This window comes from Hemitrygon akajei, chromosome 5, assembly GCF_048418815.1.
Source record: "Hemitrygon akajei chromosome 5, sHemAka1.3, whole genome shotgun sequence".
In the NCBI taxonomy this organism is placed as follows: domain Eukaryota; kingdom Metazoa; phylum Chordata; class Chondrichthyes; order Myliobatiformes; family Dasyatidae; genus Hemitrygon; species Hemitrygon akajei.
In genome coordinates, this window is record NC_133128.1 from 4,788,731 (window position 1) to 4,806,964 (window position 18,234).

Consider the following 18,234-nt stretch of genomic DNA (forward strand, 5'->3'; position numbering starts at 1 on the left):
GGCGGGGTCACAAACCAGTGGGGGCGAGTGGGCGGGGTCACAAACCAGAGTGGGGGCAAGTGGGCGGGGTCACAAACCAGAGTGGGGGCGAGTGGGCGGGGCCACAAACAGTGGGGGTGAGTGGGCGGGGCCACAAACCAGAGTGGGGGCGAGTGGGCGGGGCCGCAAACCAGAGTGAGGGCGAGTGGGTGGAGTCACAAACCAGAGTGGGGGCAAGTGGGCGGGGCCATAAACCAGTGGGGGCAAGTGGGTGGGGTCACAAACCAGAGTGGGGGCGAGTGGGCGGGGTCACAAACCAGAGGGGGCACGTGGGCGGGGCCACAAACCAGAGTGGGGGCGAGTGGGCGGGGTCACAAACCAGAGTGGGGGCGAGTGGGCGGGGCCACAAACCAGAGAGGGGGGCGAGTGGGAAGGGCCACTGGCCAGATAAGGGGCGTGGGCGGGGCCACAAACCAGAGTGGGGGTGAGTGGGCAGGGCCACTGGCCAGATAAGGGGCGTGGGTAGGGCCACAAACCAGAGTGGGGCCAGTGGGCGGGGCCACAAACCAGAGTGGGGGTGAGTGGGCAGGGCCACAAACCAGAGTGGGGGCGAGTGGGCAGGGCCACTGGCCAGATAAGGGGCGTGGGCGGGGCCACAAACCAGAGTGGGGGTGAGTGGGCAGGGCCACAAACCAGAGTGGGGGGCGAGTGGGCAGGGCCACTGGCCAGATAAGGGGCGTGGGCGGGGCCACAAACCAGAGTGGGGGTGAGTGGGCAGGGCCACAAACCAGGGGGAGGGTGAGTTCCTGCATCACTGGCACATTTACCAGAAAAGAGAAGGAGATGTCTGAGACTTTCAGACAGTTTGTGACACATGGGGTGGGGGGGGGGGGGGTCAGAATCTGGGACTCGAGATTCTGATGAGAGGGGGCTGGTATCTCAGAAAACCACAATGAACCGATTAGCTTGAATCTGTTGATGGACAGCTGAAATAAAAACGGGAGAGCGCTGGAACCACTCAGCAGCTCAGGCGCATTCACAAAGAGAAACAATTAACATTCCAGTTCTGAGGCAGTTCCTTACCCACACATTGTTAATTAATTTAATTTTTAATAAATATTTATTTTTTTGTAATTTAAAATCAGATTTAATCTCATTAGCATTTTTTGTGAAATTTGTTGTTTTGCAGCAGCAGTACAAAAAAAAGCTGTGAATGACAATAAGTATATAAATATCAAATAAGTAGTGCAAAAAAGGGAGAGAAAAATTAGTGAGGTAGTGTTCATGGGTTCAATGTCCATTCAGAAATCTGATGGCAGAGGGAAAGGAGCTGTTCCTGAATCACTGAGTGTGTGTCTTCGGGCTCCTGTACCTCCTCCCTGATGGTAGCAATGAGAAGAGGGCACGTCCTGGGTGATGGGGTCCTTGATGATGGATGCTGCATTTTTGAGGCATGTCCTTTTGAAGTAGCAGTGTTTATTATGAATTGTAATGTACTGCTGTTGTAAAGCAACAAATTCCACAATATTTGCCAGTGATATTAAACCTGATTCTGACATGCTATGGGTTCCAAGGTTCGTGTTTCCCGATCATTGATTTGTGGTGCTAGTACTTTCTATGTTATGTGTGCGAGGTATATGCACTGGTATGTATCATGGCCCACCGGAACATCGTTTTGCTTGCTGGTAAATGGTTGAATGACAATAAATTGAACCTGAACCTGAACCTGAAACTGAAGGGGAATTGCTCATCTGGGATTGCAGGGCACTTGGCCAGGTGATTCAGTGTGGATTGGCGGAGATCACCAGCTGGTGGCAGGTGACTTGGTGTCTTCAAGTGGTTGATTGCTAAAATTATCACCGATTATTGTTCAGTCACAACGAGTAAGGAGCCAAGGACTGCAGACTCAGAGGCAGCTTTTCCTGGGGGACGGGGTGTGTGTGTGTGCAGGGTGAGGGTGGAAGAGGGACTTGGTATACTGTTCCTTGTGCTGTTTTGCTGAACATCATAAGCATGCTAGGTTGGTGGTGAAATATATGGCACATTTGGGTTGTGTTGGTTGTTAACGCAAACGACACATTTCACTGAAACATACCGAATGGTAGAAGGCCTAGACAGAATGGACGCGGAGATGATGTTCCAACAGTGGGAGAGTCTAGGACCAGAGGGCACAGCCTCCAAATTGAGGGGAGTCCGTTGTTCATTTAGAACAGAGATGAGGAGGAATTTCTCTAGCTATAGGGTGGTGAATTGTGGAATTCATTGCCATAGATGGCTGTGGAGGTCAAATCACTGGCTAAATTTAAAGCGGAGTTTGATAGGTTCTTGATTAGTCAGGGTGTAAGCGATTACAGGAAGGAGGCAGAAGAACAGGATTGAGAGGGAAAATAAATCAGCCATGATGGAATGGCGGAGCAGATTCAATGGGCCAAATGGCCTAATATTGCACCTATGTCTTATGGTCTAACATACACGTGATAAATTAATGAATCTAAAACACAATCTGCTGAAAATTGTGCAACAACAAATGCATCCAGTTCACCCCCAGTGCAGATTCTCATGTTTCCCACCCCCCCACTCCACACTTGGCACAGTATGGGGTCTCTTCAGTCAGAGGGATAGGTATTCCACAAGAGGGAGCGCTTGCAGCCAATCCCGATGAAGGAACCCACTAGTAGTACATACTTCAGGGGCGAGGGGAAAACTCCACCCCCCCAACCTGTGGAAGGGCAACACCGCTCCCCAGCGCAGGTCTTTCACAGCACAGGGCATGGAAGGACAGGGATTAGTTGGAGAGAGCAACGGGTGTCATTCCCCTCACCACACACCCTGGGGGGCAGTTGGCAGAGGTCAGGGGAGGTTACAAGTGCTTCATGGGCGTGGTGCTATGGAGTCTGGATGGTTCAGATGGTCGTGGCGTGGATTATTATCTCGGGGTTCTCAATCTGCGATTTGCTCTGAATCACACGCAGTTCCAACTGGGCAGCGGTTGGCGAATTCCCAGGGCCAGCCATGGCTACAGGGAGAGGATGGAGACAGAAAGAGAATATGTCAGCTATGCTGCAAAAAAATTGCCTCTACACTGCCCCATCACACACTCCCAGGACAGGGACAGTTAGATACAGAGTGAAGCTCTCTCTACACTGTCCCATCACACACTCTCAGGGCAGGGCCAGTCAGATACAGAGTGAAGCTCCCTCTACACTGTCCCATCACACACTCCCAGGGCAGGGCCAGTCAGATACAGAGTGAAGCTCCCTCTACACTGTCCCATCACACACTCCCAGGGCAGGGACAGTCAGATACAGAGTGAAGCTCCCTCTACACTGTCCCATCACACACTCCCAGGGCAGGGACAGTTAGATACAGAGTGAAGCTCCCTCTACACTGCCCCATCACACACTCCCAGGGCAGGGACAGTTAGATACAGAGTGAAGCTCCCTCTACACTGTCCCATCACACACTCCCAGGGCAGGGACAGTTAGATACAGAGTGAAGCTCCCTCTACACTGTCCCATCACACACTCCCAGGGCAGGGACAGTCAGATACAGAGTGAAGCTCCCTCTACACTGTCCCATCACACACTCCCAGGGCAGGGACAGTCAGATACAGAGTGAAGCTCCCTCTACACTGTCCCATCACACACTCCCAGGACAGGGACAGTCAGATACAGAGTGAAGCTCCCTCTACACTGTCCCATCACACACTCCCAGGGCAGGGACAGTCAGATACAGAGTGAAGCTCCCTCTACACTGTCCCATCACACACTCCCAGGGCAGGGACAGTTAGATACAGAGTGAAGCTCTCTCTACACTGTCCCATCACACACTCCCAGGGCAGGGACAGTTAGATACAGAGTGAAGCTCTCTCTACACTGTCCCATCACATTCTCTAATTCCCAACCCGGATTAATCAAATGTTCCCAGAATTACAAAGGAGAGAAATCCTTGTTACCCTTTGCATTGGCTATGGTCCGGGTCACGATGTGTTGAAGGGCGGAGACGGTTTTCTCACAGGCAATCTGTGTGGGTGAAGATTGGCAGTATTAGGGGGAGGTGAGATGGCTGTTTGTCAGCAAAGCCATCTGATCCTTCATATACCCGAGCTCAGAATGAACAATCCTGAAGCACTGAATCTAACGCAATCCAGAGAGATTTGTTCTTCATTGAATTGGTGTGCCTAACTGTGGCTCTCTCCCCTCTCCGTGTGTAGGACCCACCTCCCAGTGAGCATCAGAGGGTGTGTGAGTGCGAGTGAGAGACAGAACTAGTATGTGAAACCCTTCCCCTTGAGTGTGCATACGTGTTTGCATATATGCATGTGATGTGTGTGTGTGACACATTCTTCAGTGAGAGTCTGTGCCTGTGCGTCTGTGTGTGATAGACTTTGAGTGTTTCACATTAAGACAGACACGCACAGACAGTGATCAGGAAAAACACTGAACAGAGCTGGTAAAAGATTTGAGGAAACAGTTTGAAGCCAAGAACACATTCCCAGGATAGGTGGAGGGAGGAATTATATTTCAAAGCTGGTTATGTGAGCAGTTGCACCTGGCCCTGCAGAATGGGATTCATCCTTTCCTGTACTCACATACCCGATCTGCCTCATCCCTCCATCGTTATCAGGGTGGCAGAGGCAGTTTCAAGGCTCTCCGTGTTAAAAGCTCATCCTGACCCCTGATCCACTTCATCTCCAACAACTCCTCAATCGGGGACACGCCTCAATCCAACATCCCCATCCTGTGTTTCATTCGCCAGTGACTGATACCTGTACCAACTCACAGGCTGCCCATCAGCAAGCCTTTCAGCCCACCTGCACATATCCTAATTGCCCATATTAGGTGCCTATACCAGTGCCTGTCCAAATATCTCAAACAAAATTATTGTGTGTGATTCCCTTCCCCATTCTGTCATACTCCGTCTCAGTAACCTCCAACCTGATGGCACCAACAATGATTTCTTTAACTTTGAGTAGTTTCTCCTCCCTCCCTTTCTTTTCCCATTCCTCATTCTGGTTCCTCTCTCACCTCACCTGCCCATCACCTCCCTCTGGTGCCCCTCCTCCTTTCCTTTCTCCCATGGTCCAGTGTCCTCTCCTGTCAGATTCCTCCTTCAGTGCTTTTACCTCATCCACCTGTCACCTCCCAGCTCCTTGCTTCATCTCCTTCCCGCACCGCCACCCCCACCCCCTCACCTGGTCTCACCTATCACCTACCAGTTTGTACTCCTTCCCCTCCCCCAACCTTATTATGGCTTCTTCCCCCTTCCTTTCCAGTTCTGGTGAAGGGTTTTCACCTGAAACATCGACTATTCTCTCCCCTCCATCAATGCTGACTGACTTGCTGTGTTCCTCCAGCATTTTGTGGATGAATCCACCTCCTCTGTCAGTGAACTCCAGATATCAATGTCTGTGAAAAGAAATTACCCCTCTGATTCCCTTTGAACTTCCTTCCTCTCACCGTTCATCTACACCTTGTTTATGATATCCTACCAGTGGAAAACAGACAGCCTACCCTAGCTACACTTTTCAATGTTATATATTTCCTTTAGGTCTTAATTTTATTTGTTGTTTCTGCTGGGAATGCTAACATCTCCTTCTAAAAGTTCTGCGAAGTGTCCTTGATGTAGTTCCATCCACTGGCTCTGTTGCAGCTTTCCTATCTGTTATCTCTGTGCCCTCTTGTTTACTCTGTCTAACAATGCTATGGTTTTCCAAATGCACACAGCACAGTCCAATGTACGGACATTGCCTTCCATAACGTCAAATTAAACTAATCCCAGCTGCCTGCAAACGATCTGCACCCCCCAACTCCCATGTCAGAGAACACAGAACAGGCCCCTGAGCCCATAATGTTTTCCTGACCTTTTAACCTACTCAAAGATCAATCTAACCCTTCCATTCTGCGTAGCCCTCCATTTTCCTATCTAAAAGCTCTTAAATGGCCCTACCACCTCCCCTGTGTAAAAAATCTACCTCTGACATTTCAGCCAACTGACACTTCCCACCAATCACCTTAAATTAGCCATTTCCACCCTGGGGAGAAGTCGCTGGCTGTGCACTCTATCTGTGCCTCTGCTCATCTTGTCACCTCTCATCTGCTTTCTACCCAAAGAGAAAAGCCCTGGCTTGTTCTACCTTTCCTCATAAGGCATGTGTCCTAGTCCAGGTAGCATTCTGATTAAACCTTCTCTTCACCCTTTCTAAAGCTTCCCGAGCTTTCCCATAGTGAGGCCACTAGAACTTAACACAACACTCCAAATGTAATGCCCTTGTTAAAATGTCATTAAACAATGTTATTGTATCCGCTTTCAGCACTTCCCTCGGCGCCCTGTTCCTGGCACCCACAACTGTGTGTAGAAGTAAAATGCACTGTACATAGACCTGTTCACAATAATACCATGCCCTCTGGTACATGAAATTCCAATGCTGGGTTAAAAAAGCTCTGATCATGCACCCTATCTATGCCCCTCATCATTTTACAAACATTATCAGGTCTCCCCTCAACGTCCAGCACTTCAGAGAACAGCTATTCCAACCTCTCCTGGATTCTTGCCTCCCAAACCCAGACTAACTGCACTGTAGTTGTGTTCTGTGTTGTTCTGCCATGCATTGTGGACATCCTGTGTTGGTGCTGGAATGTGTGGCAATGTTTGCGGGCTGCCCCCACCACATCCTTGGGTGCGTTGTTTCACCTTGTGAGTCATTGTAATTTTATTGAGATACAGTGTGGAACAGGCCTTTCCGGCACAACTATCACGCCGCCCAGCAACCCACCTACTTGATCCTAGCCTAATCACGGGACAATTTACAATGACCAATTAACTGGCTAAGAGAGGAATCCAACACTGTCACAGGGAGAACACACAAACTCCTTTCCAAGCAGCGGTGGGAATGGAACCCAGGTCACCTGTCCTTGTCCCATAAAGCATTGTGCTAATCACTACACTGGTCTGCTGTCAATGTGATAAATAAATATGAATCATATTCCTTGTCGTTGTTCCTATTTCTCCGAGTGGAATGTTCCTCAGTCAGCGCTCTGTGGCAAGGACTTACCTTCAGATTGTTCGGGTGCTTATGAGTCCAAGCCAGGAGCATGGCAGCAAACAAATCCCCCGTCCCCACAAACACGGCCTCCACCTTTGGAATCTCCATTCGAATCCGCTCCGTCACCCGCGATCCTGTCGCTGTCACTGAACACAGACAACAAAAGCAGACACCACATAGTGGAATTTCTAGGTGGCCAACAATTTCAATTCCAATTCCCTCTCCTGTTCCGACATGTTGATTTCCTATCCCCATTCCGATTAATTGTTTCCTGGCCCCCTTTTCTGCCACAATGAGGCAATACTCAGGTTGGATGAGCAAAACCTCATATTCTATCTAGATAGCCTCCAACGTGAAGGCATAAATATCGATTTCTACAATTTCTGGCAATTTTTTCCCTTTCCCTCATCCTTCTTCAATTCCCCACTCTGGCCTCTTACCTCTTCTCCTCGCCTGCATATCACCCTCCTCCTTCCCTTTCTCCTACAGCACGCTCTCCTATCAGATTCCTTCTTCTCCAGCCCTTTACCGTTTCCACTTACAATATCCCCTCCCAGCTTCTCACTTCATCACCCCTCCACCACCCACCAGCCTTCATTTATCACCTTCTAGCTTGTCCTCCTTCCTCTTCCATCACATTCTTATTCTCTCATTTTCCCCCTTCCTTTCTCCACCTGAAAAGTTGACTGTTTAATCCTCTCCACAGATGCTGCCTGACCTACTGAGTTCCTCCAGCACTTTGCATGAAATTCTCATGCACAAGCCTCGGCCTCAGACTGCTGATGGAGGCAGTGAATCTGAAACCCTGCAAATTTCTATACATATACTGTGGAGAGCATTCGGACTGGCTGCATCACAGCCTGGTATGGAGGCGCCAATGCAAGGGATCACAAGAGGGTGCATAAGGTCATAAACTTATGAACACAACCTTCCCCACCACCAATGATATCTTTAGAAGGTGATGCCTCAAAATGGCAGCATCCATCATTAAGTAACCTTATCACTCAGGACACACCCTCTTCTCATTGCTACCGTCAATGAGAAGGTGGTGGTGCAGGAACCTGAAGACATAATGTCTTAGGAACAGCTTTTTCCCCCTCCATCATCAGATTTCTGAGTGGTCCATGAACACCACTTCATTATTATAGACACAAAGAGACTCTGCAGATGCTGGGAATGCAGAGAAACACACACGAAATGGTGGAGGAACTCAGCAGGCCAGGCAGCATTTAAAGAATCTATCCTTTACAAACAGCAGCTGCTGCTAGACCTGCTGAATCCATCCAGCATTTTGTGTGTGCGACCTCAGTATTCATCTTTTAGTACTAATTATTAGTTTTTGTTACTTTTAGTAAGTGTGTATATATATATATTTTTTAAAAACCAGAACACAATTATAATCTTGGATGCCCTAACTCATGAAGAACCCGTGAACCTGGGTTTTAAATGTACCCAAATGACATGCCTTCACAGCAGTCGCCAATGAATTCCACAGAATCACAAACTCTCGTTTTTCAAGGAGGCAACCATTATTCCAGTGCCAAAGGCGACAACATTAACCTGCCAAATGACTATCGTCCAGTGGCATTAACACTAACCATTATGAAATGCATTGAGCAGCTGGTCATGGAACACGTTAAAGCCTTTCTCCCAGCTACACTGGACCCTTTCCAGTTAGTTTATCGCTCAAATTGATCCACTGATAATGCAATATCCTCTGCCATCCACTCCGTCCTGATCCACCTGGAAAATGGGTCTCATTTGCCAGACTGCTGTTTATAGGCTTCAGTTCAGTGTTCAACACCATCATACCCCAGAAACTGGTGGGAAACTGTTCTCGCTGGGTTTCAACACTTCCCTCTGCAATTGCATACTGAATTTCGTAACAATAAGGTCAGAGTCTGTCTCTGTGGGCAGGAATGTCTCTCGTCCCATTATGCTGCGTACTGGTGTTCAGCCCGCTGCTGACACACGACTGTGTTGCAGGATCCAGCTCAAACAGTGTCATCAGTTTGTGGATGACACAACAGTGGTTGGCCTTATCAAGACCGTTGATGAGACAGAGTATCAAGAGGAAGTGGATCAGCTGGTGGAATGGTGTGAGAAGAACAGCATAAGCCTGATTGTGGAGAAGACAAAGGAAATCAGGAAGGTGCAGACAATCCACCCCTCTCTGCGAATGCATGGCTCCTCTGTAGAGAGTTAAGTACTCCAAGTTCCTGGGAGTTCACATCATGACGACCTCACCTGGTCCCTAAATATCACCTCCCTGAACATGAAGGCACAGCAGTGCCTCCACTTCCTGAGAAGATTGAGGCAAGCTAGGCTCCCATCCCCCCACCACCATCTTAACTGCTTTTTACAGAGACACCATTGAGTGTGTCCTGACAAGATGCATCTCCATCTGGTATGGGAACAGTTGAACATCACACCAGAATTCCCTACAACGGACTGTGAGAACAGCTGAGAAAATCAAAGGGTCTCCCTACCATCCATCGGGGATATTCATCGGGAGCACTGCGTACACAGGGGCCTTATTATTATTAACGATCCCACCCATCCATCCAACATCTTCTTTAACTTTCTACCATCAGGCAGGTGACTCTGATGCATAAAGGCAAGAAGGGTCAGGGTGGGAAACAGTTTCTTCCCTCAGGCCATTTGGTTTCTGAACTTCCTGCTGCATCATACTCACTGGTTAATCTGTCCTGGAGCTTACAATACTTAATACTAAAACACTTTAGCTTGTTATTTATGTGCGATTCATCTGTAGATTTTATCCTTATCTTCATTAGTTATTGTATGTTATGTGTTATGTGACCTACTGTGTTTTACACCTTGGTTCAAAGAAACTTCTCGTTAAATACATATATATTATAGTGAAATGACAATAAACTTGACTTGACCCTCTGACTAAAGAAATTCCTCATTTCTGTTCGAAATGGATGCCCCTCTGTCCTGAAGCTGTGCCCTCTGGTTGTAGAATCCTCCACAACAGGAAACATCCTCTCCACACCCAGTCTGTTGAGGCCTTTTAATATTCAATAGGTTTCAATGAAATCCCTGCTCTATGTTCCATGAGGAGATAAGAAAGGATATGTAAAGATCCTCAGGTCCCTGGGATCAGCAGTATGTCAGTGAAGAGAATTACTCAAGAAATAATCAATGTTTGCAGAAAATGTAACAAAATAATCTGCAAGAACTTTATCTCCATGGGATTTGTAACTCAAACCGGTGACATTAGATTAGAGGGCAACTTAGAAGCCTTCAGGCACCATGTAAGTATACAGTATACTTATTACATCATCTGTTTGGTTTCCTACCCTCCTGTGCACTTTCCTCTTACCCCTCTACCATACCCACAGACAGACAGACGCTGGAAATCCAAAGCATTTTGTGTTACTCCATCATATCTCCATACTTTGCTCACTTGCTCTGTTTCTCTACCCTGAGTTCAGAGGCTAACACACTGTGTGTTTGACTGTTGTTCAAAGTATAAACTGTATCAGTCACCCTGAGATTCATTTTCTTGCAGGCATTCACAGGACAACAAACACAAGGGAAACAATGAACAATTACACACAAAGACAGATAATGTGCAAAATAATACAAATATAAAAAATAATTGAGGCATGACCGTGCAAGCTTGTGGATGTGAGTTAAACCAGCGGGAAGGATTTAAAAGAAGTCAGCTTTATCGAGTGGGTGTTTTGTAGAGGGAGACACAGTAGGAGGGCTTTGGTTCAACAAGGCTTCGGCGATAATGGGTCGAGACGAGGTAAGCTACTTGTGAGGAATAGGAAAAGGAAGTATGTTTGTGAGGCCAGTGTTCTGCACTGGGTGTCAGATGTGGAAAATCCGAGAGACTCCAAGCCTCCGAGACAGCCAGGTGCATCAAGCTGTAGCTTCTTAGGGACTGCACGAGGAAACTGGAGATGCAGCTCGATGACCTTCGTCTAGTCAAGGAGATTGAGGAGGTGATAGAGAGAAGCTATAGGCAAGTAGTCACACTGGGGCCTGGGGAGACAGATAAGTGGGTAACAGTCAGGAGAGCAAAGGGCAAGAGTCAGATACTAGAGAGTAACCCTGTGGCTGACCCCCTTAACAGTAAGTACTCCTGTTTGAGTACTGTTGGGGGTGACAGCCTACCTGGGGAAAGTAACAGTGGCTGTGCCTCTGGCACAGGGTCTGACACTGTAGCTCAGAAGGGTAGGGAAAGGGAGAAGGTAGCAGTAATAGAGGACTCTGTGGTTAGGGGGTCAGACAGGTGATACTGTGGTGTGACCTGTACAAAAAGGACGGATTGCACTTGAATCCCAGGGGGACCAATATTCTGGCAGGGAGGTTTGCTAAGGCTAATGGTGAGAGTTTAAACTAGAATCGCTGGGGGGGATGGGAACCAAACTGAAGAAACGGAGGAAGGGGCTGTTGGGTCATAAAAAAAGAAAGCTTCTGGCAGTGTGAGAGGGAGAATAGGCAGGTGATAGAGAAGGGACGCACTTAGACAGATGGTTTGAGATGTGTCTATTTTAATGCAAGAAGCATTATGAACAAAGCAGATGAGCTTAGAGTGTGGATCAGTACTTGGAGCTATGATGTTGTGGCCATTACAGAGGCTAGGATGTCTCAGGGACAGCAATGGCTACTGAAGATGTTTCAGAAAGGTCAGGGAGGGAGGCAAAACAGGTGGGGGTGTGGCACTGTTGATCAGAGATAGTGTTACGGCTGCAGAAAAGGAGGACATCATGGTGGGATTGTCTACAGAGTATCTGTGGGTGGAGATTAGGAACAGGAGGGGGTCAATAACTCCACTGGGTGTTTTTTTAAAATATATATAGACCATCCAATATTAATAGAGACATTGAGGAGCAGATAGGGAGACAAATTCTGGAAAGATGTAATAATAACAGGGTCATAATGGTGGGAGATTTTAATTTTCCCAATATTGAATGGCATCCTCCTACAGTGAGGGGTTTAGTTGGGGTGGAGTTTGTTAGGTGTGTTCAGGAAGGTTTCTTGACACAAAATGTAGATAAGCCTACAAGAGGAGAGACTGAACTTGATCTGGTATTGGAAGATGAACCTGGTCAGGTTGTCAGGTCACTCAGTGGGAGAGCATTTTGGAGATAGTGATCACAATTCTATCTCTTTTACCACAGCATTGGAGAGGGATAGGAACAGACAAGTTAGGAAATTGGAGTAAGGGGAAATATGAAGCTATCAGGCAGGAACTTGGAATCATAAACTGGGAACAGATGTTCTCAGGGAAACGTACAGAAGAAATGTGGCAAATGTTCAGGGGATGTTTGCGTGAAGTTCTGCATAGGTACATTCCAATGAGACGGAAAAGATGGTAGGGTACAGGAACCATGGTGTACAAAAGCTGTTGAAAATCAAGAAGAAAAGAAAAACTTACGAAAGATTCAAAACAAACTAGGTAATGATAGAGATCCAGAAGATTATAAGGCTAGCAGGAAGGAGCTTAAGAAAGAAATTAGGAGAGCCAGAAGGGGCCATGAGAAGGCCTTGGCAGACAGGATTAAGGAAAACCCCAAGGCATTCTACAATTATGTGAAGAGCCAGAGGATAAGATGTGAGAGAAGAGAACCAATCAAGTGTGACAGCGGAGGAGATAGCAGAGGTACTTAATGAATACTTTGCTTCAGTATTCACTACGGAAAAGAAGCTTGGCGATTGTAGGGATAAATTACAGCGGACTGAAAAGTTTGAGCATGTAGACATTAAGAAAGAGGATGTGCTGGAGCTTTTGGAAAGCACCAAGTTGGATAAATCACCGGGATGGGACAAGACATAACCCAGGCCACTGTGGGAGGCGAGGAAGGGGTTTGCTGATCCTCTAACAATGATCTTTGCATCATCAATGGGGACGGGAGAGGTTCTGGAGGACTGGAGGGTTGTGAATGTTGTTCCTTTATTCAAGAAAGGGAGTAGAAATAGCCCAGGAAATTATAGACCAGTGAGTCTTACTTCAATGGTGGGTAAGCTGATGGAAAATATCCTGAGACAGGATTTATGAACATTTGGAGTGGCATAATATGATTAGGAATAGTCAGCATGGCTTTGTCAAAGGCAGGTTGTGCCTTACAAGCCTGATTGAATTATTTGAGTATATGACTAAACACATTGATGAAAGTAGAGCAGTAGATGTAGTGTATATGGATTTCAGCAAGGCACTTGATAAGGTGCCCCATGCAAGGCTTATTGAAAAAGTAAGGAGTCATGGGATCCAAGGGGACCTTGCTTTGTGGATCCAGAATTGGCTTCCCCACAGAAAGCAAAGAGTGGCTGTAGACGGGTCATATTCTGCATGGAGGTCGGTCACCAGTGGGGTGCCTCAGGGATCTGTTCTGGGTCCTCTTCTCTTCGGGATTTTTATAAATGACATGGATAAGGAAGTGCAGGGATGGGTTAGTAAGTTTGCTGATGACACAAAGGTTGGGGGTGTTGTGGATAGTGTGGAGGGCTGTTAGAGGTTACAGTGGGACATCGAAAGGATGCAAAACTGGGCTGAGACATGGCAGATGGAGTTCAACCCAGGTAAGTGTGAGGTGGTTCATTTTGGTGGGTCAAATATGATGGCAGAGTATAGTATTAATGGTAAGACTTCTGGCAGTGTGGAGGATCAGAGAGATCTTGGAGTCCGAGTCCATAGGACACTCAAAGCTGCTGCGCAGGTTGACTCTGTGGTTAAGAAGGCATACGGTGCATTGGCCTTAATCAATTATGGGATTGAGTTTAGGAGCCGAGAGGTAATGTTACAGCTAAATAGGACCCTGGTCAGACCGCACTTGGAGTACTGTGCTCAGTTCTGGTCACCTCACTACAGGAAGGATGTGGAAACCATAGAAAGGGTGCAGCGGAGATTTACAAGGATGTTGCCTGGATTGGGGAGCATGCCTTATGAGAATAGGTTGAGTGAACTCAGCCTTTTCTCCTTGGAGCGAAGGAGGATGAGAGGTGACCTGATAGAAATGTATAAGCTGATGAGATAGATAGAGGCTTTTTCCCAGAGCTGAAATGGTTAACATGAGAGGGCCCCGTTTCAAGGTGCTTGGAACTGGGTATCGAGGGGATGTCAGGGGTAAGCTGTTGTTGTTGATTCATTTATTTATTTCTGTATGTATTTATTTAACACACAGAGGATGAATGCGTGGAATGGGCTGCTGGCGACAGTGGTGGTGGGGGCGGATACAATAAGGTCTTTTAAGAGACTCCTGGAGAGCTACAAGAAGCTTAGAAAAATAGAGGGCTATGGGTAACCCAAGGTAATTCTAAAGTAAGCAGGTGTTTGGCACAGCGTCGTGGGCAAAAGGGCCTGTATTGTGCTCTAGGCTTTTTATGTTTCTATGAATAATAATATTGAGAAAGACTTGTTGAGTCCTTGAAAGTGATCCATAGGTTGTCCATGCTGATGAAGAGTCCGATTGTTGAGAGGTAATACAAGTTCCTGAACATGGTGGTGCAAGTCCTGAGGCTCCTGTACCTCCTTCCTGATTGCAACAGTGAGAAGAGATTTTTCTTTCGCAGATGGTGGGGCTCCCTAATGATGGATGCTGCCTTCCTGCAACTGCGTTTCATGTGGGTGTGCTCATTGGTGGGGAGGACTCCACTTGTGATGGACTGGGCCACTTTCCACTACTTTTTGTAGGAGTTTCCATTATATATTGTTGCAATGATTGCTGTCACACTATTCCCACTGTGGTCTGCAGAAATGAGAGGACATGAGTACTACATCGGACTCACGGTGGGTGAATAAATATTTACATTTTTTCCACCTTACGTTACGTGGCTGGTGTTCAACAGAGTGAAATTTGGGCAAAGGGCACTCACTCACTTAGATCGGCTTCTTGGTTAGTATGGACAGGTTGGGCTGAAAGGTCTGTTTCACGCTGCATGACTCTGCAAAATGTGTGGAGCCTGTGTTTGGTCGAGAGGGGAGGGGATGAGATTAAAAGTATGGAGTGTGTTGTCGGCCAAGAGTGCAGAGAGGGGATAAGATTAAAAGAAGAGGCTTATTTTGTTGTAAATTTAAAGAGAGTTTCAGAGAACAAAAACTGATAGGAAGGCAGAAGATAGATTAGGATTAGCAAAACATTAACAAAACAATTGCAAGAACTTCCACAATTATCTAAAGGAATGCAAGTGGAAATAATTAAATATTGATCCCGACAGGAATCCCAGGAGTGATGATAGTGATGAATGAAATAAATAGCAGACTTTGCACCAAGATTTACAGAATCAGAATACCTCTGGTGTAAAAAGGGAAAATAAATCAGCCACAATGGAATGGCAGAACAGACTTGAAGGGCCAAATAGCCCTTTTCTGCTTTTATGTCTTATAGGCATAGAACACAGAAAACCTACAGCAATGCTGTGCCAAACATGTACTTATTTGAGAAATTACCTAGGGTTACACATAGCCCACTGTTTTTCTAAGAGACTATCCAGGAGTCTCTTTAAAGAACCTATCGTTTCCGCCTCCACCACCGTCACCGGCAGCCCATTCCATGCACTCAGTACTCGATGCGTAAAAAACTTACCCCTGACATCTCCTCTGTACCTACTTCCAAGCACCTTAAAACTGTGCCCTCTTGTGCTGGGCATTTCAGCCCTGGGAAAAAGCCTCTGACTATCCACACGATCAATGCCTCTCATCATCTTACACTCCTCTATCAGGTCATCTCTCATCCTCCATCACTCCAAGGAGGAAAGGCCAAGTTCACTCAACCTATTCTCATAGGGCATGCTCCCCAATCCAGGCAACATCCTTGTAAATCTCCTCTGCACCCTTTCTATGGTTTCCACATCCTTCCTGTAGCAAGGTGACTGAGCAAAGTACTCCAAGTGGGGTCTGACCAGGGTCCTATAAAGCTGTAACATTACCTCTAGGCTCTTAAACTGAATCCCACAGTTGATGAATGCCAATGCACTGTATGCCTTCTTAACCAGCAGCTTTGAGTGTCCTGTGGACTCAGACCCCAAGCTCCCTCTGGTCCTTCACACTGCCAAGAGTCTTACCATTAATACTGTACTCTGCCAACACATTTGACCTGCCAAAATGAACCAATGGCTCGTTTGAAACTTCAGAGACAGGAAGAGGAATTGATGGGTTATCTGGGAGGAATTCTTTCTGGTGGCCCAAATTTCAGAAAAACATGACACAAAATATAAAATATAGCCATTTTGCTCTCTTTTTGTAGTATTTAATTGTTATTAACATGTATTTCTTGATGTAATTTATACCTTTTATGTATTGTGCTATACTGCTACCACAAATCAACAGATTTCAAAACATATAGACCTCCTGCAATAGGGACATCGAGGAGCAGATAGGGAGACAGATTCTAGAAAGGTGTAATAATAACAGGGTTTTTGTGGTGGGAGATTTTAATTTCCCAAATATTGATTGGCATCTCCCTAGAGCAAGGGGTTTAGATAGGGTGGAGTTTGTTAGGTGTGCTCAGGAAGGTTTCCTGACAGTATGTAGATAAGCCTACAAGAGGAGAGGCTGTACTTGATCTGGTATTGGGAAATGAAGCTGGTCAGATGTCAGGTCTCAGTGGGAGAGCATTTTGGAGATAGTGAATGGGAAGAATAAAATCACTCTACCAGTCATCAGATACCCAGCTGCAGTAGTGTGCTGGCCAAAGAACCAACTGGAAGCCGATGACATCAGCACCCAGAAGCTACTAGCAATATATTGAGGATTCCACCCAAAGTCCAGTGTTGAGTACACCCACCAGAATAAAGGAGGACGGGGACTTGGAGGTGTCAAGGCCACAGTCCTGGAAGAAATACAAATCATCCATGAATATGTCAGGAAGATGGCCCCCAAGGATGACCTGCTAGGAGAATACCTCAGATAGCAGGCAGAGGACATGCAACTGGAAGTGGGTGAAGCAGAGTCAGTGGACCAGAGGCCATGGCAGGACTAGCCCCTGCACAGGATGTACCATCGCCAGATATCAGAGGTGACTGACATAAGGAAGCCCTAACAATGGCTGGAAATGGCAGGACTGAGGGACAGCAATCATGGCTGCACAAGAACAGGCACTGCGTACAAGAGCGATAGAAGCAGGGGTCTATCACACCAGAAAAGACCCAAGATACAGAATGTGAAAGGAATCCACTGAAACCATCCAACACAGGGTACAAGGTGCAGGCAGGGGCAGCATAACCAATTTGCAGGAACTGTGTACAGGAACATCGACACTGAGTATGGATTGGATACTCCAAGTCCAAATGGGAAACACCCGAGAAGGTAGTGGAGAATGACAGAGCTGAGATGCTGTGGGACTTCCAAATACAGACTGAGAAGCAGGTACTGGCCAACCAGCCAGACAGAGTAATACTGGACAAGGAACAGAAGAAAGCAATAGATGTATCAATCCCAAATGGCAGTAACATCAGGAAGAAAGAATATGAGAAGCTGGAGAAATACCAGGGCTTGAAAGAGCAGATAGAAAGAATGTGGAAGGTTAAAATCAGAGTAATTCCAGTGGTGATAGGAGCATTTGGAGCTGAGATACCTGGACTGGGAGAGTGACCCCAACAAATCCCAGGAACAGCATCTAAGATCTCAGTGCAGAAGATGCTGAACCCTCAAGCTCCTAGGTCTCTGGTAGAGGACCTGAGATAGAGGGAAAAATACACATAGACAACACGCATAAAGGGTGAGAAACAGAAATATTGTGTGTGTAGCAAAGTACGGTAGTGTTCATGGGTCCAATGTCCATTCAGAAATCTGATGGTGGAGGGGAAGAAGCAGTTGCTGAATTGTTGTGTGTGTGTATTCAGGCTCACCACCCCCACCCCCCACCAAAGGTACCAATGAGACAAGGATATGTTCTGGGTGATGAGATTCATCAGGACTGGTGAGTCTCGGCCCAAAACTTTGGCTATACTCTTTTCCATAGATGCTGCCTGGCCTGCTGAGTTCCTCCAGCATTTTGTGTGTGTTGCTTGCATTAGGACTCCCTGACCAGCTGAGTTCCTCCAGCATATTATTTGTTGCATGAGATTCCAGCAGCTGCAGCCACTTGTGCCTCCTCTGGATATGAAGGCTGCATTTCCGTCAGCCTTTAAAGAACTGTCTATTTTCATAAATACAAGAGACTCTGCCAATGCTAGAAACCCAGTGAAACACAGAAAATGCTGGAGGAACTCAGGAAGCATCTATGGAAATAAAT

At 46.8% G+C, this 18,234-nt stretch overlaps 1 protein-coding gene across 1 annotated transcript in view; it reads right to left on the minus strand.

Moving 5' to 3' along the window:
• LOC140727454 (pyridoxal kinase-like) overlaps positions 1 to 18,234 on the minus strand; it is a 47,084-nt gene that overhangs the window by 4,264 nt on the left and 24,586 nt on the right. Inside the window, exons 9-11 of the mRNA XM_073044758.1 lie at positions 7,034 to 7,170; positions 3,935 to 4,001; positions 1 to 2,995 (exon numbers count right to left, since the gene is read on the minus strand). The exon at positions 1 to 2,995 is cut by the window's left edge and continues 4,264 nt beyond it. Of these exons, the coding sequence (XP_072900859.1) occupies positions 2,883 to 2,995; positions 3,935 to 4,001; positions 7,034 to 7,170 (317 nt within the window). The 3' untranslated portion in view covers positions 1 to 2,882. The remainder of the gene's footprint in view (positions 2,996 to 3,934; positions 4,002 to 7,033; positions 7,171 to 18,234) is intronic.